At 40.3% G+C, this 26748-nt stretch overlaps 1 protein-coding gene across 1 annotated transcript in view; it reads right to left on the reverse strand.

The window, feature by feature from the left end:
* The window catches only part of LOC113963255 (cytosolic phospholipase A2 epsilon-like), a 37462-nt gene extending 11095 nt beyond the window's left edge, over positions 1-26367 (reverse strand). Inside the window, exons 1-13 of the mRNA XM_027674220.1 lie at positions 26350-26367; positions 25705-25806; positions 25276-25359; positions 18040-18115; positions 7582-7718; positions 6639-6767; positions 5946-5986; positions 5331-5373; positions 4864-4927; positions 3793-3962; positions 3576-3668; positions 2769-2806; positions 1488-1623 (exon numbers count right to left, since the gene is read on the reverse strand). Coding sequence (XP_027530021.1) covers positions 1488-1623; positions 2769-2806; positions 3576-3668; positions 3793-3962; positions 4864-4927; positions 5331-5373; positions 5946-5986; positions 6639-6767; positions 7582-7718; positions 18040-18115; positions 25276-25359; positions 25705-25806; positions 26350-26367 — 1131 coding nt within the window. The remainder of the gene's footprint in view (positions 1-1487; positions 1624-2768; positions 2807-3575; positions 3669-3792; positions 3963-4863; positions 4928-5330; positions 5374-5945; positions 5987-6638; positions 6768-7581; positions 7719-18039; positions 18116-25275; positions 25360-25704; positions 25807-26349) is intronic.
* Between the last annotated feature and the right edge of the window lie 381 nt (positions 26368-26748).

The following is a 26748-nucleotide window of genomic DNA, read 5'->3' on the forward strand; positions in this document are numbered from 1 at the left end:
TGACACGGTCTAAGAAGGGAGAGAGACATCTTCGGTTAGAAAGAGAAAGTTACACCACTGATAAAGTAGTGAAGATTCTGCATGCCAGCAGTCCAAGGTGAAGAAAAACCTGAATTAATAATGGGGCATATAAGGAGTAAGAAATACTTCATATTTCCTCTGGCATGCAGGTGTGCATTAGAACATGAAATCCATCTTCTCAAACATCACATTTTCAGTGATCTATTGCAAAATTATTAACACAATCTGGCCAAAAAAACTAGAGGAAATGGTACCTCCTACCATCTGAGTCAGACTTCTATGGGATGCAATAGACCAGAAAACATCGGTGCTATCTCACAGTTTCCATGCGAGCAGTAATAACCTCTCTTTTCCTGAAGTTTGCTAAGGTCAGTTTCTACTGTTGTATAGTTATTTCACAGGCCATACTAGAGGTGTCATGACTGATGGATTTAAGAGGACAGAGCAGTTCAGAACGCCTGAGACCAGAGGCTGGTGACGCCATCTGCTTTTACAATTGCTGTAGGGAAAGAGAAGCAATATTCACTCCACCTACCACATGTGTATATACAATACTAAGTATGCAAGTGAGCTGCAATTACTTCTTTCTGTGATCATATGGAAACCCAGGGACTGATAGTCTTAGGAAAAGAATTAATTTGTGAATATGAATTGGCTGCATTAACAGTAAAGTCAGCTACCATGCACTGGGGTGAATTAGTCTCATGTACAAATCATCAGGAGAATCTAGAGAGATTCTTCTGCAGGGAAGTATGGGTGCCTCTACATCTGAGGGGAAGGAAATGGCCCATAGCTTAGTGCTGGAATTTAAAAGCAAGGTCTTGTGTCTGAAAGGTCCAGCTGTGCAAAAAGAGCTAAACTCAGTTTAGGTCAAAATGAGGAAAATTTGTCATCTCTGCATTTCAGTTCAGGCTTCGCACTGCAGTCGTGGGCACACGACTAAAAAAGAGAAACCTGATTTCCTCCTGCCTTGGAACCTCTGTTATTAATCCCATTTGCCAAGCAAGCATAGGCTACAGCAGGTGATGAAGTCAGACTGGCAGTGTGCTGGGCTTACACAACAGAAACCTAAATGCTGGCACAAAAGATAAACAAAATGAAGTCCAGTTTTAACTGTGAGGGAATGAAGTGCTGAATCAACAGTTTAGATCTGGCCAAGATACCTATGGGGCCTAATAGAGGCTTTGGCTTAGGTTCTGAGAGCACTTTGCCCTTCTCTGCATTATGGTGCAGACAGCTAGTGAACACAAGGCTAGATTCTGTAGCAACAGGGCTACAAGGTTTTTATTAAGGTTTCCTATGAGTACTCATTTCTTCCCTAGAATAAAGAAATCAGCCACAGAAAAAAGAAGTCAGCCATAGCTTGTACATGAAACTGTACACTGTGTCCAGGAAAATGTAAACATCAATGATATGTTTTGACACTCATCTGTGGAGAAAGCAGAGAATAACTATGTCTCAGGTACCTCATCATCCTGCAAGTTCTCTTCCAGCTGGAGAATGTCCTTCAAAGCAGCTGCAACCACCTTCTTCCTCTTGCGAATGAAATCCTGTTCCTGGACGCACAGGTCAAACCCCAGGCGTACATCTAGGTCTTCCTGACTGGAACAAATATCAAGTGTCTTACATGACATTTGTATTTTATGTCAGCATTTTAATTTCTTCTACTTCATAAATAGACATGCCTTCATTACCAGGTCTACATAAAGCAAAGCAGAAAGATATTAAATGTTCTAATTTGTTCTTGGAGAAAAATAGTCCATCTTTCTTTGAATTGAGGGGTTTTCTTTTTTTTTTCTCCCCGTCAAAGGTACCTGAAATTAAATATATCTACATATAACATAATTGTTCCTTTTTAAACATAAATTCAGAAGCCTGCAGAGGGCAGTGTTTTAAAGGTGGCTTTTAAAAGTTGCACAAACTTCCACTCATACCTGTGAAACGTGTACTGAAGTTGTAGATTTACCTGATCAGATGGGTTTTCTATATTTATAAGCACTACTTTTGTAGTTTGGAAGCTGCTATGAAAATTCTTCTTAGATGTGGTAGGGAAGTTTTTAATGGTATGTATATCTCATAGCATATCTCATAGCATATTTACTGAAAATAAACAGAACGATGGAAGATGTACCTGCTTTTTTGGAAGTTCTCTTCTGTTACAATGTGGTACACAATGCAACATATTCATCTTATAAATTTTACTAAGGCCCTACCCATATTCCAAAATACACAATGTGTTTCCTTGGTTTAGAAATAAGCATCACTTGATTGAGTTTATTTGCATTTATCTCTTTGAGTACACATTGAAAAAAAAAATGAAGGTACATTGATTATTTCAATTTTTTTCATATTGTAGAGCACTCTGATTTTGGTCCTTTAGTGAAAGAAAACAGTGAAAGAAAGCCCTTGGGAAACAGAAAGGTTCCTTTCAATTAGTTTTGAAATTATGCTTTTATTGAAAACCTGAATTTGGCAATAAATTTAGAGGTATCAGAGTGGCCCATACCATTGATTGCAGCACAATATAAATAGAAAATTGATGTGTTCTTTATAAAACCTTTTCTTAACTCATTGTCCCATCACATAAATTCACAGGTATTGAAAATTTTTGTGTTGTGTACTGAGTTAATTTAATTTTATAGTCTGAAATGAGGATAAACCATCATTCAGGACACAAAGTCAGTAACCAAGGGATTGGAACTTGATTGACAGCTACCTGAATACAAAGAACCAGGGAGATGTCTTACCATTTTTTCACCTTATAGCGCAAATCAACTTTTCTGTGCTGAAAATTAAAAAGATGAAATTATGAATATTGATATTTTGTTTAAAACAGTCCTTTTCCCCCATGAAGACTGAGACATAGATCTTTTGGGTCATCATTACATCTACGAAGCTCTGAATCTCAATCGACTGAAATTGGGAAGATAGGCTCTCCTCTGAAGGTTTCACTAGTACCCAGAGTGTGCACAGATTTAACAAATTAAGACTTTAGTACTGTCGTCTGTAGTCCACATCTTCTCTCTGTTATGAAACTCAGGTATGGCTTGTGCTGGTACTAGTTTGCTACACAAATAAGTAACAGGAGAGCTGCAGTGCTACACCTCACCTCCCTGGAAGAGTCCACAACTAAACTTTGAAACCTTGAAACTACACCCTCTCATATAACAATGTCAGATACAAGGGGAAGAAAAAAAAGGCTGAGCACCCCAGACTTGTGGCATGGATTGCCTCTTGTAGCAGTGTACCAGGCTGCAGCCTCACCCCTCTTCCCAGTGGCTCCCAGTGAACTCCAGTACATGGTTAAGTACATGTGGAATAGAAGGAGCATGAGCAACAGCCTAGACATTTTCCTTCTCCCCCTTCTCCCCTGGATTTCCCATTTTATTTTGCTCCAAATAATTCACTTCATTATGCATTGCCCTAGATTGAAGGGGGATTAGAAAACAACTGTGTCTGTAAAGAGAGAAGTGGTCTTCGGTTTCTGCTTCTTGATAATCACAAACAATTTTAAAAAGCTTATAAAGGATTCACTATGGCCAGTAGACACTTACCTCACCAACTACTTCCCGCTCTGAGGGGAGTGACTTCAAAGGGATTGTCAGGGGGATGCTTCTCCTCCTTGCTTCACATGACACACAAGCACACTGAAAAGTAGCATGGAGTGCTTCTTGGTTAAGACAGAAATGTTCTTCTCTTGCTGCCTACTCACATGTAAATGTCAGGTCATAGGACTGTCTGTGTTGTCTACCATGTTCTGAGGTAACGTACAAAGGTGGGAAGCTTCCTCTTCTTTGTGAGCGTAACATCCAGGGAGGGTTGCTTGTATCTGGCATAGTGGAAGAAAGTGGGATCTGGGAGAGGGGATCGGGAATCACAGCGCATTGAAACTGTCTGGCTTTCTTCAAAGGATCCTCTCACTGTAAATGTTAGCTCTTTCTCTAAAACAATGAGATAAAATACACACACAAAATTACTTATAATTGCAAAAAAAGGAACGGGGGAAAAAAGAAGCAAAAGGTAGCTTTGAACAAATTCCTTCTCTTGTTTTATATTTGGAAAGCTGTCTTCTGAAAGTGATCCAAATCCCAAACATCTCTTTGTAACGTGCTGAGCAAGAAGTCAGATTAGAGTGTGATGTGAATGGCACTGATGCATTTCTGTTGCAATTGCATCATGACACAATGAATACAAACAGGTACTTTGCGTTGCAAATTATCCTCATCTCAATGAGCAAAAGAAGCTCTCAGTCCCCTAAAATAAGGTATTACTCTGCAGCAGATGACCCTATTTATATGAAGAGATTAGCTAATCCTGCCAGTGTGCATTACGCATGCTCTGAGATTGCCTACCAGATCCAGCCTCTCATGGGATGTGGGCAGAGGAACTTCTAGATTCTGGATCTTGATCAGGGTCAGGCAGGAGCCAGCTGCTGAGTGGCTAACCCCTGCAAAAAATGAGGTGTTGCTATGCATATGCAGAAGGTGAACTGACAGAAATGCTGAGGAAAGTTAAGGTTATGGAGTACTGTGCCTGAGGAATTAGGCTTCTTCAGGGTTTAGCAGCACTATAGCAGAGGTTTCCAGAATCTCAGCTTGGGATCTAGATACCTTCTGTACAAGCACCTGATGTTGTTTCTGTACTCTGGCACAAGGCTCCCCATGAAGTTGGAACCCTGAGCCTACACCTGCTGCAGGACTGGTGGCATTCTCCACTGAAGAATTTTTACAAATCACCTTTGATATGATCAATTAAAACCTTATTATTTTTATGATTCAATTTCTAGGCCTTGTTAGAGTGGGTAGAATCAATAATATTCATTTAAACAATTAATAAGCTTACCTGAAAAATGCTTCTTCTGCATTCTGCTGTCCAAGTGAACTTCCAAGCAGGCTTCCTCGCGACACTACAGTAGGCATAATGGGGACAGAGAATTAGAGAACTCATCCAGCCACCTCACCACACATGCTGGCAGATGTTGGCAGGGGCATTGCTTGAATGCGGGGGCCAACTGTGTTGGAGGCTTTTGCCATACCCAGTGAAAGTGAGAATTCACTTCATTGTCACATGGGAAGATGGTGCTCTGCTAAACACATTGCAATTTTCAGTGGATGCGGACAAAACAGGGGGAAATCATAACAGTCAGAAAGCTTCTGTAAGATCATGCTGGCCTCCTTAAAGATAAAGCTTCTAAGAGAAAGTATCACTAAAGAATGAAGACTGGGGACGTTTCTGTCACTGATGTTATGGTCAGCTAGAGTAAGGAATGATGTGGGAAAGAACACAAAAGAACAAAACAAATATTTTACCACAATTGCTCCATTTGTGATGATGGTTTCAGGAGGATCCAGGCTAGAAAACAAGAATAAATAATATGTATTTTACAAACAATACATTCTGGATACTGTCCTGAACAGGACACACTATTCTCTCTTAATTTTTTTATTACGATTATTTTATTTGCTCTTTCTTATTGTCTCCAGAAGTATGCTCCCTTTATGCTATATGCCACATAATGACCCAGCAGAAATGATTAAATTGCAATAAGGCACCTGGAATGTGCTTGTAACAGCCTTAGTAGCACAAGTATGTCACAAGATGGGTAGCAACCTTCTCCTCAGTCATGACTTTCCCAGAGGATGCTGTCCAGTAAATCTATAGACTTACTGCAGAGGGATTTAGCATCCAACTCTGAACTATGTAAGAAATATATAAATCTTACTAAAAAGTCACAGGATTAAAAATTTGGAACTCTCCTCCACATCATGGCATTTTCCTTTCGTGGGATGATTTGTTAATGCACACATCAACTTTGGAAAAAGATTGAATCTGGCTATTGACATGATACTGGGTCTACAGAAGGTTTCCCTGCACTAATGCACCACTCCAAGCTATTATTCTGATAATACTGGGGTTTTACTCACATACTCTCCAGTACAAACTCAACTTCCAACTCCTCCTCCCTCTGAAAATAAAAAAGAAACAATCTCCATTAGCATGTGCAGAGGTTTTCAAAGTGACCTTCATTTTTGCAAGCACAGTTTCCTTTATGTTTTCATAAGTAACAATATTCTGTTTCATGCTTGCTATTGTCAGCTTTAAAGGACAGAGACAGCTTTTTCTTCCCAAGGATAAGATTTCAATTGTACTAGCAGACTAAAGTGTGTTTGGTGCTTACAAGTCTCCCTACTAAACCTTTATCTTTGCCAGCTTCCATGTGCTGAACATGGTATGATAAGACTTGGTGTTTAGTAAAATATTGTGGAAACAGGCTGTTTTCCTGTCCTTGTTTCTTTATTCTTTTCATAGTCTTTGTGAGGGTTACATAAATTGTCGTTTTCTATCAGATTATTAAAAGTGCAAAGCTTCCCTAAAATTGCATCTACATTGGGGCTTGGGATTTTGGCCATGACCTGTGCCAGAGGAAAGCAAGAGGAATTTGAGAAAGCTATCTGTTTTGTCACTGGCATGCAATTTCTAGGATTTTAATAAATTTTGCTGCATTTTTACTACCAAGTTGGTCCTGGTGGTAAAAGACAGAAGAGACAGCATGCCTTTTTAATCAGAGGGGAGAGAATGGACATTAAGATGTACTAAATGTCTGACTGAGCTCTTACCTGTGGATTTAGAGGGAATGTTGTAAACACTCTTTCCCCAAGGGGGATTTTAGCTACATCAAAAAGCACAATTGCATGGTCATCATCATGAATAATGTCATCATCAGAAACAGTAATTTCCAGAACATTCTGGAAAAAGACATGAAAAATAACCAATTCATTAGGATGTACTCAAGAAGTATAATATTCTGCAGCTCTTGCAGGTTTAGCATCTGTTTTACAGAAAGGAAATAGAAAAATATTGATGAAAAAATGTCACAAGGAAGAGTAAGAAAGTGAGTCTTATCTACTTTATAAGAAACAGCTCTAGTCTCATCAGTTAAAGCTGAACTGAGATATCTTTCTGGTCACCTTTTATGCTTTTAAGTAGCTGTCATGAAAAACGCAATCTTTTAGGGAGGAGTATGGATTGCCATATTCCTATATTGTTTCCTATCAACAGGGGCAATAAAGGATACTTCATATCAATAGTCACCTTTCCAGATCCTTGGACATTCATTCTGCTTTCAGCCTCCTGTTCACAGGCATTTGAGTGTAGTGTAACCATCAACAGCAAACTGAGTAAATACCTTCATCTTACTAGAATTTGGCAGCTTCCTGGCATTGATATGCCATTATTTCATGTCCTCTCAGGAAAAGATGTGTTTTTCTGTTATAGTGTAATTTTATATTTTCATTTCATAGTGTCTCTCTGTTGTAACTGTCATTGGTCCCGTTAGCCTTCCCCAAGAAGGTCATACTCACATTACCCATATATAAACAATAACTATCTGTTGGGAGTAAAGCGGATTCCAGCAAAAGCCAGAACTGTTTTGCTCCAGCTTGCATGGGGAATTTTAAGTAAACTCAGAAAGGCATTAGAAGACATGACCTCCTGTTTTGCTCTAAACTGAAAGATGCTACATAGAGACAAAATGAAGAAGAGAGGTTTTGGTTTGTGTACCTTGACTTGTCTCTGTATCCGGAAGTAGAAACTTTCATTCCACACGGGATTTCTGCAGTTTTTGATGGTTTTGGTGTGGAGTTTTTCATCTGAAGCGGTTGGCAACCAGAGGCTCACATAGCAATCAGATTGGCTTACTGTAGAAACATAGGCACAAAATAATCTGTCAGAGGAATCACAACACAAGCAGTGGAAACATTTAAATGCTCCATAGCTTGAACATGGGTGAGAAGTGGCCAGTACTTTCTGATATCCATAGGCGAAACCAGAAAGATAGAAATCACATAGCTGGATAAAATTAATTTGCTCCTCACAAAACTATTTTTAATAAGCAAATTATTCAAATAACTATGCATAATCTCACACATTAAAATTAAAAATACAGTCCTAGCTAGTGGATAGTATGTATAGCCAGGAGTTTCGTATTGCTCCTTACCAATGAAATTGGGTAGGAGAAATCACGACAGAGGCGGCACAGTGTGAGCTTCAGACCCTGAGAGGGATTGTGCGTAAGTTGTATCTGAGGCAACTTAACTTTGTGAGAAATCTTAAAAGAGTGAGGTTTCAGTCTGATTCAGACAGTAAATATATGGTATACCTGGTTATTAACTCTTCATGATGGAAAATTAATTATTCAAGTCACTTTGATCATTGTCTCCCTAGATGGGGTGGGAAGGGAGAGGCCTACCAGCACTACAGTTGTTGCTTCATGAGGTTAGTAGCGAGCTGGAGCCCTTTCCAGGCATTTGTTGATGCTTCAGAGACCTTGAAGCTATTTCCTACTTCACATCTCTCCTCAGGAAAAATGAAGTGGCAGAAAGGATTTGGATCTTGGGGATGAAGGGAGTGAGCCTGCACTTGCTGTAAGGTACCACCTGCCATAGATCCTGAACCAAGTGAACACCAAACCGATTCTCAGACCTCGGACAGGAGCTGTTCCAGAAGCTACTGGAACAGATCCATTCTGTTGTGTAAACACAGACTTTAGTGAGAAAAGAGAAGTCTAGTCCCGTGACAGTCAACAGAGATAACCACATCATGAGGGGAGAGATGAACACTTACTATGTATAAGCATGGCACAGGTCTTGTGGCAGCTCCTCAGGGTTAAAAGAGAGTTTATCCTGGTGTGATGGGACAGAGTTCAGCTTCAGCAAGTTTGCAGGTGAAGCAAAACTGGGGAAAGTGGTTTACACACTCGATGGCTGTGCTGTCATTCAGAAGGACCTGGACCGGCTGCAGAACTGTGCCAACATGAGCCTCATGAAGTTTATCAAGGGAAATGCAAAGTCCTTCACATGAGGAGATATAACCCCATGCACCAGGATGGGCTGAGGCTGACCAGCTGGAAAGCAGCTCTGCAGAGAGGGACCTGTGCATGTTAGTGGACACCTGGTTCAGCACGAGCCAGCAATGTGCCCTTGTGACAAGCGAGGCCAACAGTCCCCTGGGCTGCATCAGAAGGAGTGTTGCCAGCAGATGGAAAGATCCTGTCTACTCAGTGATGGCAAGGCCACATCTCTGGGTTCCCCGGTACAAGAGAGGTAAGGATGTAAAGTCCACAAAGAAAATGGGGGATTGGAGTATCTGCTGTATGGGGAGAAGCTGAGAGCTGGGATTCTTCAGCCTGAAGCAGAGAAGGCTCAGGAGGTCTTATGTGTGTAAATACTTGAGTGGGGGAGAGGAAAATAAAGAAGTCTGAGTCAGACTCTCCTTAGTGGTACCCAGTGGAAGGTAAAAAACAATGGACACAAACCAAAATACAGGAAATCCCACTGAAACATAAGTAAAAACTTTTTTTTGTCATGAGGGTGGTCAAACACTGGCACAGGTTACCCAGAAAGGTTGTGAAGTCTCTGTGCTTTGAGATGTTCAGAACACAACTGGACATGGCTCTGAGCAACCTGCTGTAGCTGACCCTATTTTGAGCAGGGGGCTGCACTGCATGATCTCCAGAGGTGCCTTCACACCTCAGCCACTTTGTGTCATTCTGCAATAACAAGGTTAGTTGGTCACAGCCAAATTACATATTATGGTTAGTAATTACTGTGTGCAAATTTGACCTTGAAGATGACGTGAGGTGATACCACTAGGAAAAAGCATGCTTTCTTTTTGTAAAGAAAGGAGACTATGCCACGTGGTTTTGTCACAATTAATCTACAGTCACTACTGATGTGGAGAGGTTATTGTTTTCCATAGGATTCCTTTGATTTTCCATATTTTCCTTGTACAGTGTGGAATGATGGATAGAGCTAAATCTAGAGGGGATTAAGAATTTTAAGGTAAAAAGCAGCTGCAACTCCCTGGATGGCCTGAGGTCAACATGCTCTCCAGTACAACAATAAACATCTACTCAGAGAAACAGAACCTTTCTAATTCCAGCAGAATGGGAGAACGTTTTGGTACTAAGACTGTACAGTACCTGCCTGATAAGGGAGAATCAAGATGTTCTGCTGCTGAAGCCAACAACCATGTCGAACCTCCTCCTCAGGTGCCAAACCACAACCACTACCCCTCTCCCATTAGGTACACCAATCAGAAATAAAAGGTATTTATGACTAGAGACACTCAAACTCCACCCAAACATAAAGAAAATAGTATAAAAGTAAGTTGGAGATAAAGGGAAAGGGGGAGAAGATCTCCACTGAAACTGCTGGGATCAGTCGACGGGCTGAGTCCACCTTCTTCCCCCCCCGAGGGATGCCTTGGGTGAGAAATATGCTCTACATGCATTAAATGCTGCTTTTAGGACTAGAGCTTTTGCTTGTGCTTACCCCATAGCATATTAATTAGATTGCTTTGTATCAGAGCTTGTGCTTGCTTAATATATGTATCAGTAGATTGCTTTAAACATATTTTTTCAGTAGACACTGTCACCAACAACCTTCTAACCTTATTAATCTGTCACAGTTTGTATTAATAGAAAGTATTATTCCGTAAACTGTTAAAGTAAGTCCTGCAGTTGCCAGCAGCGGATAACACCTTGGCGGGACCTGCGGAAGGGTCCTGGCTCTGTTGAGTTCCCTCTAACAAGGGAGGTCAAGGTATCCTACCATCTTGTGAATCTGTTTGTGAAGGGTCGCCTTACCAGATGCTGACAGACTGTCAGACACCAGGGTCTCAACTTTCCTGGGGAACTGACGAGCAAAAATCTGAACTCCCATCCTTCATGTGACAAAGAGTATCCCCATGCTTTGACTTTAACCGAGCTTATGTTTTTCTCTAAAAGCTGCAGTTCATTTGAACCCAGGCTAAACTGTGAGGCAAACAGTGAGAGAAATCAAATAACAGGACAGTTGAATGTCTGCTGAATACTATGAAAACTATGATACCTTCATTATATGGGAACCCTTGAAATGGCTAACCAGCTTATATTGCTCCCTCTTATCCCTGAAAAAAGCATACAAGAGAGCTACTGACAATGTTCCAGTTTATTCATTGCTACCTGAGAGCTAATAAAAAAAGTCGTATTTGCATTTTCTTCGTACTCCAGTTGTAATGCAGTTGCTGGGCTTCATTAACAGTTCCATGCCATGCCAGGCCCTAACTTCAGTGCATGTGTTGCAGCTTCATTCCCTGATGACATAATGTCACCCCATGTGCATGCTGAGACTTCTTAACTCACAGTCTCTTTGAAAGTCAGCACTAAGTGACCCTGATATCCTTTCACAATTTGTAACTTCTGATTCAATTTGTATATTGGTGGGACTGTTTCTCATCTCTGTCTTCAAGCTAAAGAGGGGTTAAAAATACAAGACCGAAACAAGAAGTTCAGAACTACAGCCAGCTGCTTGCTACCCTGTGAGAGTACAGCCTTGTGAGCTGTACCTGAAATGAACCATCACATGCTAAAATCATTCATCTCCATCACAAGTAAGAAGGAAATTACAGCACTGAAAACCAAAGCATATAAGAAAAACTAGTCTTATAAGAACAATGAACGTAGGCTGTAAAGTCCCATCTGTCCTTTTACTGCGTTTCATAACATCCAAACAAAGAAATAATTTTCTCCTAGTGAAATCCTCTCCACCTGCACAATTCCCCTTGAATTCTAGTTTACTGCAGTTCACCTAAAAGAAGGAGGAGAGCCACTCCCATTCCTCAATCGTTGGACATGGTCTCTGGGAACGTTTTTCCTGTCCAGCATAACATGATACAAACAATATTAAGAAGTTACCTTGTACTGCTTGTCTGTCTGAGACAAGATTTAAACTGAACTCAGTCCTCTAAAAGTATTCAGGTGCAACACTCCTCTGTAAGCACAATATTACTCTCTGTAATTTTCTTGTGGAAATAAGAAAAGCTTAATCAGTGATGTCCTTTACCAGGGATGAATGGAGTCCCCATATGAATCCTCCACCCTGTTCAGCCATTTAAGTCAAGTGGCAAAGTAGGATTTTCTCCCTGGAGCAGATTCAGTGGGTGCAGTACCTGTTGCAGTCACAGCACAAACCTTTTGCACCCTGGGTCACCTCTCCCTCCTTCACCACTGTGCTCCCACCAGCACCACTTGCATTTTTGCAACAGGGCCATTAGTATAACCTGCACTAGCTGTACTCTACCCAATTTGCTTGTGCTTCTTTTCTGTAGCAACCTAATATCTCTGGAGAACCACTCTGATTTGCAAAGACTCCAAGTGTATCACCGCAGAACTGACTCGTTTCTTCTGAAAGGATAAAATAAGAGCTTCCACAAAATAATTTCATAAGTTGTTAGAGGACAAAGTCTCTGAGCCCCTCATTTATAAATATGCAAGGTCTCTCTTCATTCAAAGATGAAAAACAAAAGGAAGATCTAAAAAGAAAAAGGAAGGTCTGAAAACAAAAGGAAGAGTAGAGGGAGAGGAATTATTGTTCTGACCTCCCAGTTAAGACCAGCAGGTTTCTTTCCACAGGTGACACCGCTTCCACATGCTCCTGATTTCTACAGTTACAAAATATACCTGATATGCACAGTCATGTTTCAATTCAAGACTGTAAGTTTCCTAACTCAACTCTTGACTGCTGCTTCACAGGGATGCCTCTACTCACAGCCTCTTGATCTGGCAAGACAAATCCTCTCAGAGAAGTTATCATCTTCCAGAAAAAAAGCACCTATCAGCCTGAAACTCACTCCAAGTAATTTCTCATTGGACATACATCTCAAATTCACCTCTGTAGTCCAGACAGAGTATTGCTAACACTCAGCACCACCGAGGCCAAATATGTCAAACCAGACCTGACACCACCACTCTTCACCCCATCTGTGTTAATGAGCCTGAACATACTCTCCAGCAACAAAGGTCAGCTCTTGGAATTTGGAATCAGCTAGTACCTATGTAGGCTGCCAGAGTTTCAGAGAGCAGTATTGTCACAGAGACCTCTTTACTCAGGTCTTCAGAGTTACCTGAGATCCAGTGCAGCCCTACAGAGTTTTGCTCTTTCACAAGGCACTAAGTAGTGGTGGAGAGACCACACCACTACAAGTCTATCACCTGTGTTGTCTAAGGACCTGGGAGAGGCTTCCTTCCACTTGGAGCATCTCAGGGCAAATCTCCTCTCTTGGTGCTTGGGCTTCAGGCATGCCAGATGAGGCTGATCCCCTCACTGATGGTCTGTTTGTCCATGGGAGCAAGGTAAGGTGTTAGCTTCAGCTGTGGGATTTAGGGGCTGTCATAAAACAAGTAAACACTAGCGATGGTGAAGGTGGGCCAGGTTCAGTGCAGCTCTGTGTGGTCACCCAATAACTCATTTGTTTAAGGAGAGCAGCTGGAAGGTATTGGAGAGCCTATGTGACCATGGTCCTCCTCTCCTCTCACCTGGCTCCTTTCTCATTCTTTTGCGAAGCAGAGTCACTGAAAGGGGTGTTAACAGCAAGGAAAGGAGCTAATACACCATTTTCCCTGCCACCCATCCTTGCCAGATATTCCTCCCACACATGGCAAATTCTGTAGAAGAAGTGATACTATTAATAGAGTTAGGAAACATGAGCTTTTGTAAAGGCCCTTGGCACTGACCTTCAGCTGAGAAGGAGCAAATGGACACACCAATGACCTAAAAAGTAATTCTTTTACCCAAGGCTGTGTGCAGCTCCAGACTGAGGAGGGGAATACCACCACAAAGCAGATACCAGACTATAAGAGACCCATAAACTTCAATGGAATTGCTTCCTTTCTAGTACGCCCAGCACCTCTACAGCCTAACTGCATATAGCATCGGAGCCTGGTGATGACAGCCAGCGCCTGCAGGGCAGCAGGATGAGTGTTAGTGATCTTATCTGGGCACCCTCCTTTCTAGAGCCCACAGTCAGGACAGGGAGTGCCGGAAATATTTGAGTCTGACCCATGAGTACTACTTGGCATAAAGGTTATTTAGAAGTACAGTGGAAAATAATTAGCTCAGGTCTGCCAAGAGCATTTGCATGATAAGACAAGACGAAAACCAGTTATATGAAGTATTTACAAAACAAATGTTGGAGTGGAACGTCACCTAAGTATAGAGGAGACTGCAAAAGTGGTGGAGCAACAGTAAGTATATGAAAAGGTTAATTGATCCATTGAGGAGTGGGCTGCTTTCTTTTTGGTTTAATTTTTCTTCTTTGTGTGCCAAACTCCACCAGCAAGTGCTGTCTACAGGCAAAGGTGTAACATCAGATTTCAGGATAAGCTGGGACCTTAACCCAGGCTTGTGAAACACACATCCCATGGATCTTGAGGTGTAAGTTTAAAAAACAGTGTAGTGGTTTGAACCAGGTTTCCCCCTGAAGCTGATAGTGGTAACCCCCAGGGGGTGGTGACCCTTGGGGCTTGACCAATCAGTGCTCCTGCAAAATATAAACATATCTCTGGAGACCGGAAGAGAAGCAGTGGTACTTCTTAAGAAGAAGAGGTGGCCATGTTGTAGAGGCCACGAGGAGAAGGGGCTCCGGCCCCTTGGGGGCCTTTGCCCCCCCCAGCCCCCGGTTGGGGGGCTGCAGGGACTCGGAACAGTGTCAGGCTGGACTGAGTGCCTGTGGCTAGGAGCTGGGGGAGTTTCTCCCCTGTAAGTAGAAGTGGGAGACGCTGGGAGCAGCGACGGAGCAGCAGCGGAGACAGCAGCGTCCGAAGAGCAGTGGCAAAGAGCCAACTGATAAGGACCAAAAGGAGCAACACAAGCCGGTATGCAGCTAAGGCAGACACAGAGGTGTCTGAGGAGAAGGAAAAGCAGCAGCAGGACAAGAGACCCGAGCCAGCAGCAGGAAGAGAGTTTCGGAGGGTAAGAACTGGATAAACCAAAACCCCCAAACTCGCTAGAGACCCCTCCGAGAAAGAGGAGGGGGTGGTGGACTGAGAGGAGTCCTAAAGTGCAGTATGCACTGCTGAGAGGAGCTAGGAAGCTCATGGCCTCCTGAGAGATAAGCCAGGACGGCCGAAGGAATGTGTGTGTTGGGGGGGGGTGACCTTGGCCCCCCCCTGCTCCAGCTTCAGAGAAGCTGGTAGCCATCTTTGAGGCAGAGCATGGGAGCTCTGCACAGGGGCTTGATTTCCCCTGAAGATACCAGACCGTCACGAAGACCCCGGTGCTTCGTGATATGACCATGGTGTAGCGGCCGTGTCTGGGGTTACGCAGCCCATGGAAAGACCCCTTGTTTGGAGACAGGGGCCAAGAGAGACTTGGAAACCTCCCTCGTGTGTGCTGGCAGAGAACCAGCAACTGTTTCTGGTAGAAGAGAAGAAGAGAACCTGCTGCCTAGAGAGGAAGACCTGTTGCTCAGAGACTGGAAGGGGTCTTTTCTTCTTCTTCTCTCCTGGACTTTTATTTGGAGGGAGAAGAGATTTGGCCCATTGTAAATATTATTGTCATGGTAGAGATAGATATAGAGTTAAGATTGTATGCAATGTATTATAGTATTTATTTATTTGTATAGTCTTTGTAATATATTCCTTCCCCCGTCACAATGAGTCTCGTGTTTTTGTCTGGAAAACCCATCTCACATGGAGTTGAGATGTGGGTGGGGGGCTAAGAATCAGAATTGGATTTTGGGCCTTGCTAAAACCATGACAAACAGCCAAGGTTAAGTTGGGTGCACAAGACAGTGAGGACTACCAGTGGAAATATATAGAAGTGGCATTCCCTGAAGCCAAGATTTGGCAAGTAAGTCAGGGAAAAACATAGAAACTCTGTGACCAAAGGACCTCGTGTGGCAGTACTTGCAACAAACTGAGAGAAAAACTTGGAACAGAGCATTTTTTAGCCAAAATGAAGTGAACAGAAACTCTAGCAAGCAGATAATTGCGTGTGCCAAAAAAGATGGGAAGTCAGCATGCAGACAGAAAAAGCAAGTCAAAGAATATGCTGCACTTGGTTGGAAAGGTGACTTGTTCCTGGATTTGATAAAGGTAAGATGGAAATATAGGGAAATCTGAAATATGTTATTAAAAAGTTGTCAGTCTTCCACAGATATTTCACAGTCAGATAGCACTTGTATCAGCTGCTTATTATCGGTTTTCCAGGAGAAAGATCATATTGCTGAGAAAGGCTAGGTAAACACAATTTTGTAATTCTCATTAGCGCACACTAGCATGTGTAGTTATATTAGTTTTGTGATACTGCAAATGCATACAAAAAAAAATGTTAAAAACAAAACATTAAGCTAAAAGGACATTAGTATCAGTGCAAAATCAGTCACTTAAAAGGTACAATATATCTTTTTGGCATCGTAGTGAAGTGTTTAAACCACATTACATCACATTATTTTTCCTTTGAGACTCCAGCTTCTTTGAAAGCATGGGCAGGTTGCCGCTCAGCCAACAAAGAGCTATCTAATATTTGTGTATCTTGCTTGTTCAATTGCATGCTGGTTTACAGTGCTTAATTTTGACATCCTTAAGAAGTCACAGAGTACCCTGGGGAATTACTGACAGACAGAAAAGACATCCTTTTCTTACCTGCTGGTCTCTATATCTTATTTACTGGTAATCAACAAGAGAATCTGAAGATACTTCTCAGTGTTTCTAGGCCTTACCTCACATCTTAAATTAGAATCCCTCTACCCATATAAAAGATTCAAAATGAGCACATCACCTAAATAGATAAGAGTGAAAAAACATATGGGAGAAGATATTTGGTTATCCATGTTTTGTAAACAGGGCGACAGAGGCACAGAGTGTTTGGATGTGTAGATGTACTTAAACTTCTTATACAAAAAGTCTATTAACAGAGCTAGAAACTGAGCCCACACATCCCGAGTCCTACTCCAGGGATGTACATTTTGCTGATAACGGGAATTTTCAAAATGTCTCCATATCACTAAGCAAGACTTTCTCAGAAACCACACTGTCCTCAGGATGAAGGACAAGGTCACAACAGTAATACTATTTCTGAGAATGGAGCATCATTTTACTTTGTGCAATCCCTTTGCATAAGTCATTGAATCATGGATCTTATCTTGTAATTCAATTTCCATGATAGATCAAAGGTGATACTAAGAGAAATTAAATCAGCACTTCAAAAGATTGAAGGTGAGGTTTTGCACATACGTGCAGTGTTTCATAGCTGTCAAAAGGAATAAAAATTAATTTGACCTTCTTGCTGTCCTATAATATTTTTTCTGTTCTCTGCAACCCAATATTACAGACTATGTGAGCTGAACACTTCTCTCCACTGGACTGGAAAATTGGCAATGGTGACACCCAAGTTTTTGAAACATCAAAGAGAGTGAAATACAAAGAGATGGTGAGACTTTTATCTGTAGGATATTATGGCTTCAGCAAACTTCGTCATAATTTCCCAAAAAGGAAAGAAAATGCAAAACAAGAGATGGATGTATGCTAAAGGGATATGTAAAACTGTAGTTATTAGTGATGTGTCAAATTCATGAGACACATATAGGAATGGCAGGAGAAAATTCTTCAGAGGAAAGCCTCTGTGAATGTGGACCACCAGGTAAGGGCTGGCCAAATGTCACACATTTTCAGAGCACTTTGCATATGAGCTGTAACATATCATGTACTACTGTCTCCAAAAGATTTCTGTTAGATATCTTTCACTTAGGGGCAAGATATAACCATGTGGCAGATGTTATGATGCTATAATGCTTGGATGCTGGGACATGTACACAAGATACCTCACTCAACATCTGAGATGTGGCAGGGCTCTTTAGAGCAAAGAATTTAGAGGGACTGATGCGTAAGGACTTCAGCTCTATATTCTATGCATTTGTCATGGACATGGGATATAAACATCTGTGTATTAAAACTGATGTTAAGATATTTTTACACCTCTGAAACAGACAACTTGTCAGATAAGTAATGTATGTAAAGAAATGTAAAGAAAAAAGCAAACAACTCAATAAATGTCTGAAATTGTAAATAGTTATTCTGTGGCAGAAATTGCCTTTGATTGTGATTTCTTAGCTAGTATGATTTACAGTATCTAGCACAATCAGGGTCTGAAACAGTAATTTAAGAGCTGTGTAATGTCAATAAGAAAATCTGATACTTACAAAAATCTGCCTGATGAGCATTTTTCAACTTTATGATTCTCACAGTGAGCAAGGAGTAAGGTGTCACTTCTTCCTGCTGAAAAAAAAACAACAAAGGAGATGTATTTTAAAGTTTTGAATAAGTGATTGTAATGACAACCAAACACTGAAAAGAATCCAAGTTCTGCTAAAGCTATCTCTTCCATTTGGCATCACAGCAAAAATGCAATAGGTGGCAAAATGCACTTTCTCCACAAACTTCATTGACCCCTAAAGGGTATAGTTATCTAAGCATACAAACAGAAGATGTGGAAGAAGAGAGTGAATAGGAAAGTGGAGACAGATAATAAGCTGAGAAAGTTCAGTTAGCCAGCTATAGTAAATCATACACATGACCACTAGCATCCAATATAAAGACAAAATTCAGTGAATCCACGAATCAGAGATGCTTACATTTGGTTGGCTATTCACCAGCAACCTGTGTTGTGCTGTAGATTGAATCAAGGCCTATACAAAAGTTTCTGCTTTTAGTACAATGTTTGGATAACTGGAGAGAGGAAAAAAAAGATTGGTCTTTTTACCTTTTCTTGCTTGTTTTTAAAAGAATCATTTTCATGGCAGGTAGGTGTCTAAGTGTTAGCACCTTGGAGAATGTCTCAGGACATACACAGTACACAGCTTTGAACAAACATTTCAATCTTGCTTTGTGGGAACACAAGTTTTCCTTACCAAATGTGCTTATCTGATTCATAGACGTGGAGTAGTATAATGAAGTACATAGATTGGACTACAATCCTTAATTTCAAAGAAGGCTGTCTCTAATTCCTTGTTGAAGGTGCCAGGCCTGACCACCTTAATCTGCAAAAGCTGTGATAATCATGTGTGCTTTATGGATTTTACATCTTCAGAGAACATGCTCATCATGCAGCTAGAGCAAGCAAGGTATTGGCAGAAAGGGGCAGAAAACAGGCAAAGCTCCATATGGCTGCAGCACAGATGGCTATATTGATATCCTGGCTGCAGGAACAGTTGTAGAAGATTTATTAAAATAGCTGAAGTTTATAGAAAGGAAGGAGAGTTGCACCGTGGTTGTACACAAGAGACTGAATGAAAAGGGTAAGTCAGCAGGGGGGATGGCTACCTCTGTCACTGTTTACGAACAGAAGCAGAAGAAAATGAGGAATTTCAGGAATTTCAGACTGTATTAAGTAATAAGTTCCCAAGTCGATGTATGATTATAGTAGGAACAGGACTTGTTAAATAGAGGGGGTAATACGGAACGACTGCAGTGAATGTCAGAGGACGAAGTTCTGCACAAGAAAGAAAATGCAAGCTCTGTCATATCCTGAGGTCAGACTACTTCTGCTGCATGAAGAGCATTAATCTGCATACAAATATGTTATAAGCAGATTCTGAATTGGATATCTCCAATAAATGGGAAAGATATAAATAGTGTATCTATAAATAATATTTCATATATGTGAAAAAGTCACCTTGAGATAGTCAGGTTATGAAGTACCAAGAAATTTTTTTAAGGACTTCTGAGCAAAGCATTAATCAAAACAAAATGTTATGGCATTAAAACGAGGCAGATTTAGGAACAGAGAAGTGTTAGTTTGCAGTTCTAAAAGCGAGGGTCTTTGGAAGTTATAAAATGATCAAACTTATTATGATGACACTTTTGGATTTGCAAAAAAATATTCAGCCAAATAATACTGAAGGCACAGTACGTATTGGCGTCAAGCATTAGGTGGCCACTTCAATGGAGGCCTGATGGTAGCCACTGATATACAGAAAGAGCTCAAGGAGAAGTTGAGATAATGGCAGAAGACAAATAGCTCAGTAATTCTTAGTAAGGTAACCTCACAAAACACCAACAACATGAAGAGGTGGCCAAAGAAAGAAGTTGTTGTGAAAGCTAATCACCAAAACTCTGAAAATATTATCTGAAGTAAATGGAGGAAGATGATGAAATAATTGGGAGATGTTATTTTCTGAGAAACTTCAAATAAAATGACTGGGAGAAACTCCTTAGTGAAATAAGACAAAGCACATGCTGCTACTGTGACAAAAGTCAAAGACTGCTAAAAAGGTCAAAGTATAAGAAATCAATGACACAAGACAGTACATCAGCCGAGGTGTGTAAAGCATTAGACTATGAGGAATTCATCATGACAAAATTTGCTTAACCTCCCAAATAATTTCTATCACTATGAGGAGGAAAGACATGGAGGTCATCAAAGGAATTTGCAAAAAAATGCAGTAATTCTCAGACTATGAAGTAATCCAATGAAGTGGCAATATTGACTTTTTTCTAAAACGCTGGATAATTGAAAGGCATTTTAAATAGATGTTAGCCTAAAATAACCAGAAAGTTTTGCCCATGTGCTCAAGCTCATAGCCAGGAATCGTAATGTCAGAATGTCTTCAATGCATTGACTAGTTAAAATGCTAATACTTTTTGCTGTGAGGTACAGAAGCAGCACACTCAAAACAAGAGTGCTTAGTGCCAAATAAATGCATTCTCTTTATCAGGATACAAAGGGTAGAATATCTTGTCTTCTGGATAGGTGTATTCCAAAACTAAAAAAAGAAATTAATCACTGTTTCTCCAAGTTGTGTGTAGGGCACAGGATATTTTGTAGGGCTGTGTTCTAAACAGGGGAAGTAACATCTCAGCGTTGTCAGGACACAGGCTCAACCAGCTGTGCAATATTTTTTCAACCATTATTGTTGACTATTTCTCTTCCATCAACAAGGAACCACTCCATGTCTACTTACCTCAAACTATTTCGTTCTTAAAAGAATAAACACTCATTGGGTTTGTCCTTTTGTTTCTATAACTTTCTCAAAAATAGTACTCAAATTAGAGAAACACATAAAAACTTTGGCAGACATATTTCAGGAGAAACAATGGAAAGAGTTAAAGAAATTGCATTTAGTATTGCTGATCTCTTAGCCTTCTTTAATGGCACCAGTCCTTCAGCCAGCATTTTGGAACATGTGTTTTTAAAGATTGCCAGAGTTCTGTATGAACTACTATGACTTTGCAAGTAGAATGACAGAAACAGAAATAGATGTGGGATCTGCGAAGACACACTTTCACCAAGCACTGTTTGTGTGCTTGTACCTGAGTGTCATTGCAGCAGACTAAAGTACAGGCTGTGGGACAAATGCATCACAAAACCCTCATATTTTGCATGCAAATTAAAACAAACTGATAAAAAAGTACGGGAGGCTATATTAAGAAGGCAAAAAACCCAAACACAACCAAACAAAACCCCAAAAAAAACATTAGAACATATCCAGCGTTTCTATGAAGAACAGTAAATTACAACACACATAAGACAGTGTCAAAGATTATGCAAGGCTATAAACACCTCATTTTTGTAGAATCATGGTGAGAAAGTGGATAGGTATATTTGGTGTCACTGGAATATAGCTTGGTGCAAAAAGATGTTAAGAGCTTGACAAGGGAACAATAGGGCAGAGAACCCAATCAGCCCAAATGTGCAGATTAGAAATTTGATTGAATGAGAAGCAAGAATTATTCCACACCTCCAGGAGGAGAGCTCTAAGCAGGGGCTGCATAAGAGAAAACCCAGTGTGAGCTGTGCATGTAAACTGTGTACGAGGAGGAAATCTCACTGTAGTGCCCTAGAGAGTCCTATGAGAGCAAGGTGCTGGCGATACCGGCCGGAGCACACTCAACATTCAGTCATGGAACAAAGACCACAAGAGAGAGAATGGAAAAAGTGACTCAAGAAATTAAGAACAGAGGAAAGAGCTAGTGATGGGAACCTGAAAGATACATGCAGTGTGTTTTGTGGCAGAGAACATGGAGTCAGGCAAGTCATAGCTGATTTCCCCTCAGCCTGAGCCTTGTTCCCTGGGTCTATTCATTGGGTCAGAATGATTTATTAGCAAAATCCCTTCTGCTATTAGGCTTCCCCCAAAAACATGATTACTTTAAATTTGAAGGAATAATGAAAATACTAGTTTTATCTCCATATCCTCATTTTTACTGGTTAGAAAAGGTTTTTTACAGCACACAGAACCAGTCTGTACCCTGAAATGTCATCCTCTACACCTCAGTATGACACTTAGATGGCCATATTACAGAAATCGAAGTTCTTTGGAAACAAACAAACAAACAAACAAACAACTTTGTTCTAGAAAACATTTTCATCCCCTCCTTAGGGCATAAAATAAAGAACAATGTTCATTGATCACAATAATAATAATTTGAGACATCAATACCTTTGAAAAGAGCTAATTATTAAGCAAACTATTAGCTATAAAGGAAATATCTGAGATATCCTCCTCACAGAAGTTAATGAAAAATTACTTTCTAAAATGTTTTCCTGATGGCCAAATGCCAGACATGAGAAATACTGCAGATAATTCAGAGAGAAAATAGCTTCTTCATGTAACTCAAGCTCAAGTCCCTGGTGCCATCAATGAAAGTCATACAACTAATAATTTTTTCCCTCTAGTCATTGCAATAATACATTAGACAATGCTAATAAACCAAAACTTAAATGTGCTACCTCTGCTGATTATCATTTGTGTTACCTTAAAAAGCCATACCAAGCCATGAGCAACTCCTGATGCCTAGAATAAAGGAATTATTACCAAAAGTTTGAGAATCCACAGTACATAGATGAGTAAATCCTCTTGCAGTTCCCACAAACAAAGATAACTCTGTGTACCCTGAACCTCTGAACTTCTCCCTGCAATTCAGAGTGATGGGCAGACTGAGCATCCTCCCTCAAAGGCTCATTGTTACCCTTGCAAAAGGTAACCTTATATGACACAGATGCTTTTTTTGTAAGAAGGAAGGGTGACAGGGTCCTAAGCAATGTCATGGCTTTTTCTAGTTTTGCAGCAAACTGTTAAGGAATATGTATAATTAATGTTTATCAGCTACAGAAATCAAAAACTGATTAAAATTCTCCTAGTTCTCTGGTTTCTGATTTCATGTCCAGCAGAATACTTTGGTGAGACTCTCTGGCTTATGTTAATAGTACTAACCTTGAGCTGAGATTATGCTTCCTGGTTTCTTGCTCTTTGCATTACTGCGTATCAGTTTTCACTGCATACACAGGTAATAAGCCAGTATCTATTTTTTAAATTGATAATTTCCCAAAGAAAATACCCTTTTTAATTTTTGGAAAGAAATAATTATTCTATATAAGACAATGCACTAACAAATAATATCCAGTGATAAACTTTCTAGACTATTATAACTATTTATGATCTTCCTTTAGTATGTTTCATCTTTCCTGTATTCATGTGTAAGCTGCTTTAAGGCAAACTGTCAGTTCAGGAGTCCCTGAAAAAGCTCAAGAGATGTTCTCTTGGTTATTTCACCCATTTTAAAATATAAAAGAAGTTTTACAAGGTTGGTACATTTTTCTGAAAATTTAGTAGTGGGGCATATTTGGCTTTGCACTATAGGTAAGAGGCACAGCTAAATTTCATGCACAGCCCCAGGCATGTTTTTCTAAACCAAATCCAGTAATTATTCAGTTTATCACACAGCTATGCAAAGTTCTCTCAAACTCAAGCAAGTACTTGGGCAAATGTTTGAGCATTCACATTAGGGAAAGTTTTATACCCTCTTTACTTCTTCTGAATCTTAAGGTCTGGTACAAGCATATTATCCTTTCTAATAGATCTCTGCTAATGATTATCCTCCTGTTGAAAATGGCAAGCCATGACTTGCAAAAATCCAGGCAACTACTGAAACTATCCAGGAAACCCAATGCCAGTAAGAGGTAGAAATTGGCCAGTTCAGACAAGCCTGTGCCTTTAATGCCAGTTTTCTACCCAGCTTTATTTCATAGGAGAGAAGGAATATTCAAAGCCAGGAGGCAAACAAGGAGTTTGTCTGAGAATCTCTTCATTGTTAAACACCTGCGGGTAGCAAACAGAACTTTCAGAAGTTCCCTTAGTAGGGAGAAATTATGACACAAATAATACATTAAAGCTGTGGAAAGGGTTCCATAGCCCCTATATATAGGAGTTTATGGCCACAAAATCCTTTTTTTATATTACTTAAAGTACATTCAAAAATATATGCTGGATTATCACAATCTCTGTGTAAATGTAACAATATTAGTGGTAAAGAAGGGTTGGATGCTTTTAGCCATGGATATTCTAAAGCAAAACCCAACTTCAGTATGACTACATGAAATCATTACAAAACCGCGAAGGAGATTAGGTCATTTTCCTGAATAGCTGCTTTTCCTGCTTAAGTACACTCCCTTGCTGAACTTTAGCACACAGACACACACAGAGAGCAAATTGCGAACGCCTAAATGTCATGTCAGCTTTGGTTATGCTACTTTGCCATTTACATCAAGTTTCACACCCCACTGGTAGTTTGTCACCCTTTTGTACCCTAATTTCCATCTTTAGGAGCTGCCAGAATGGTGTTAACAAGAGATCGGTTCGATCAATTAGCTTGATAAGGTTATGACATACATAATCAAAACAGCATTTGTAGTTTTCTGTTGATTTGGAAGTCTGATTACAAAAAAAAAAAATAAAATACAGGTCTCCTATGAGCTATAGATGCTTTAATCACACATCATTTAAGATGTCAACAAAGTAAGTTTTCTTTTTATTTAGAGTACCCAGGTTTTACTTTGAGGTAGCTTGACACAATGCTAGTTGCAAGTTAACCAGGAGTGGAGACAAAAATCATCACTGATATAGCTGCTATGTGGTTGATGCAATTAATCTCTGTCACAGGCCCTCAAATGTTGCTTAAGTTGTTCTTTTTTTGTGATGAGGTGCACAGTGAGCGAAGTGGGCTTTTTTTGTGGAAACTGGCATTAATGTCCAGAACCCAAAGCATCAACAACACCCATGCTCTGACTCTCCAGTTCTGGCAACATTCTCTACTTGTTCTGGGCTAAAGCTCCATTAAATCCATAGAGATAGATATCATTAAAATAATGCCAAAGTCAGTCCCATTTTAACAGAAAATTGAGAGCATTTTCACTAAAGAGTTTCTCTAAGGAATAAAACCATGAAAATAACACACTTTGTGTAAACAGACAAAGGAATGGAATAAAAAAATAATGGAATGGAGATGTTTCACCTAAAAAAAAATTTCTTTCATTAAATATTCCTATTTCTAAATAAGCATGTGAATCTTTCATAGCCAATTTTGGGGAAAAAATATCCTACCCTTCTCAAAAAATATTGGTTTAGTCCCACATATTTCTAGTTTGTTGAAGTTGGTACCTTAGCATCATCGCTTGGGGCTACATAGTGCATCATCCACTTTCTTTCTTCATTTTCCAAGAGTCTTGATTTTCTGCTTGAGTGCTGCTGAGGGAAGAAGAACAGGGGATGAAAAGGAGAGATGTAAAGATCAATTTCTCTACTTACTTCAATTCCTCAGTGTGTAATTGCAGATGAAATGGGCAATTCGCACCTCCTCATAGTGGTGAATAAAATGATTCTGCCAGGAAAGTGGCAGCAGTTTCTGTGCTATATGGAAAGATAAGGACTCCAGTCCTGGTCGATGCAAATATCCAAGAAAGGACAATCTTGTTTTCCTGGAGATTTATGTCCTACAGGTAACAGTACACTTGAACTGTTGTAGTTCAGGGACAAATCTGAATCAAAAACTCAGAGACTCCTTCCAGGCTGGTTCTGTTTTCCACTTACCTGAGGTAAGGCGGAGGTTGATGCCATTGAGATCGCTGCTACATTAAAAGAAGCTGCTGTGAATGGCACCTTAGTAGTAGGCTGCACAGTTGCCAGTGTCTCCTAAAACAAATTTACAGTCTTGAAGAGTGTCAGAAGTTGATGAACAGGTGTTTTATTAGATTGAGTCAGAGCTCCACCCTTTGATGATTTCTGAAACAGGAAAATTTCCCACCCACATTATTTATTCAAAGAGCAGGTCTGCTGTAGGGTATGAATGTTCATACATGCAGGTCTTGTGACTGAGCAGAGTGAACTGAGAGACCAGATGGTTCCTACCTGGGGGCTTGTGGAAATGCAATAACAGTAATAACCTGATTGATTATGTGATAGAGATCATCTATGAGAAATAGCCTTACAGTGATGTTCTAAAAGTGAAGACAATAATAATGGCCAGTCTTCGCGAACGAAGATTTGGGGAAAGGTCTTTTACCTTTCAAGCCTGCGCAATGGATTTTTTAGGTGAGACACAGCATGCGCTGAACTGAGCCCACCCTTTAATCCTAAGGTTCATCTGCCGGGGCCAAGCAAGCTTGGACAATGGCAGTGAGGTCCTCAGGACGTAGGTTTGTTTAGAGTGACCTTCTCATAGACGGATGGCCTCACAGGGCTGACGAGCCCCATCTACCCGGGGGACCAGGAATCGAACCTGGGTGACAGCGGTGAGAGTCCCGCATGCTAACCACTAGGCCACCAGGGGTCCCTCTAAAAGTGAGGACAATAATAGCCTAATAAACACATCTACCTGTTTTCTCCACACAAAGATCCTGAATTCCATGCATGATTGGCTCCATAATAAAATATAAATTAAAAAAAACAACAATGGTGATGATCACTAGAAAGAAGACATTTATGTATGAAGATGTTAAGAATTCTTCTGAAGGAATATTTTCCCTGAAAAAAACTGTTGCATCATGGTTTCTGTGTGTACAACTCGTTTTTATTGTAGTATTCTACTTCAAAAGAAATGAAAGAAGACTTGATAAGCTGCATTTTTGTGCTCCC

Source organism: Neopelma chrysocephalum, unplaced genomic scaffold, assembly GCF_003984885.1.
Source record: "Neopelma chrysocephalum unplaced genomic scaffold, ASM398488v2 Primary Assembly neopelma1_24, whole genome shotgun sequence".
Taxonomy (NCBI): domain Eukaryota; kingdom Metazoa; phylum Chordata; class Aves; order Passeriformes; family Pipridae; genus Neopelma; species Neopelma chrysocephalum.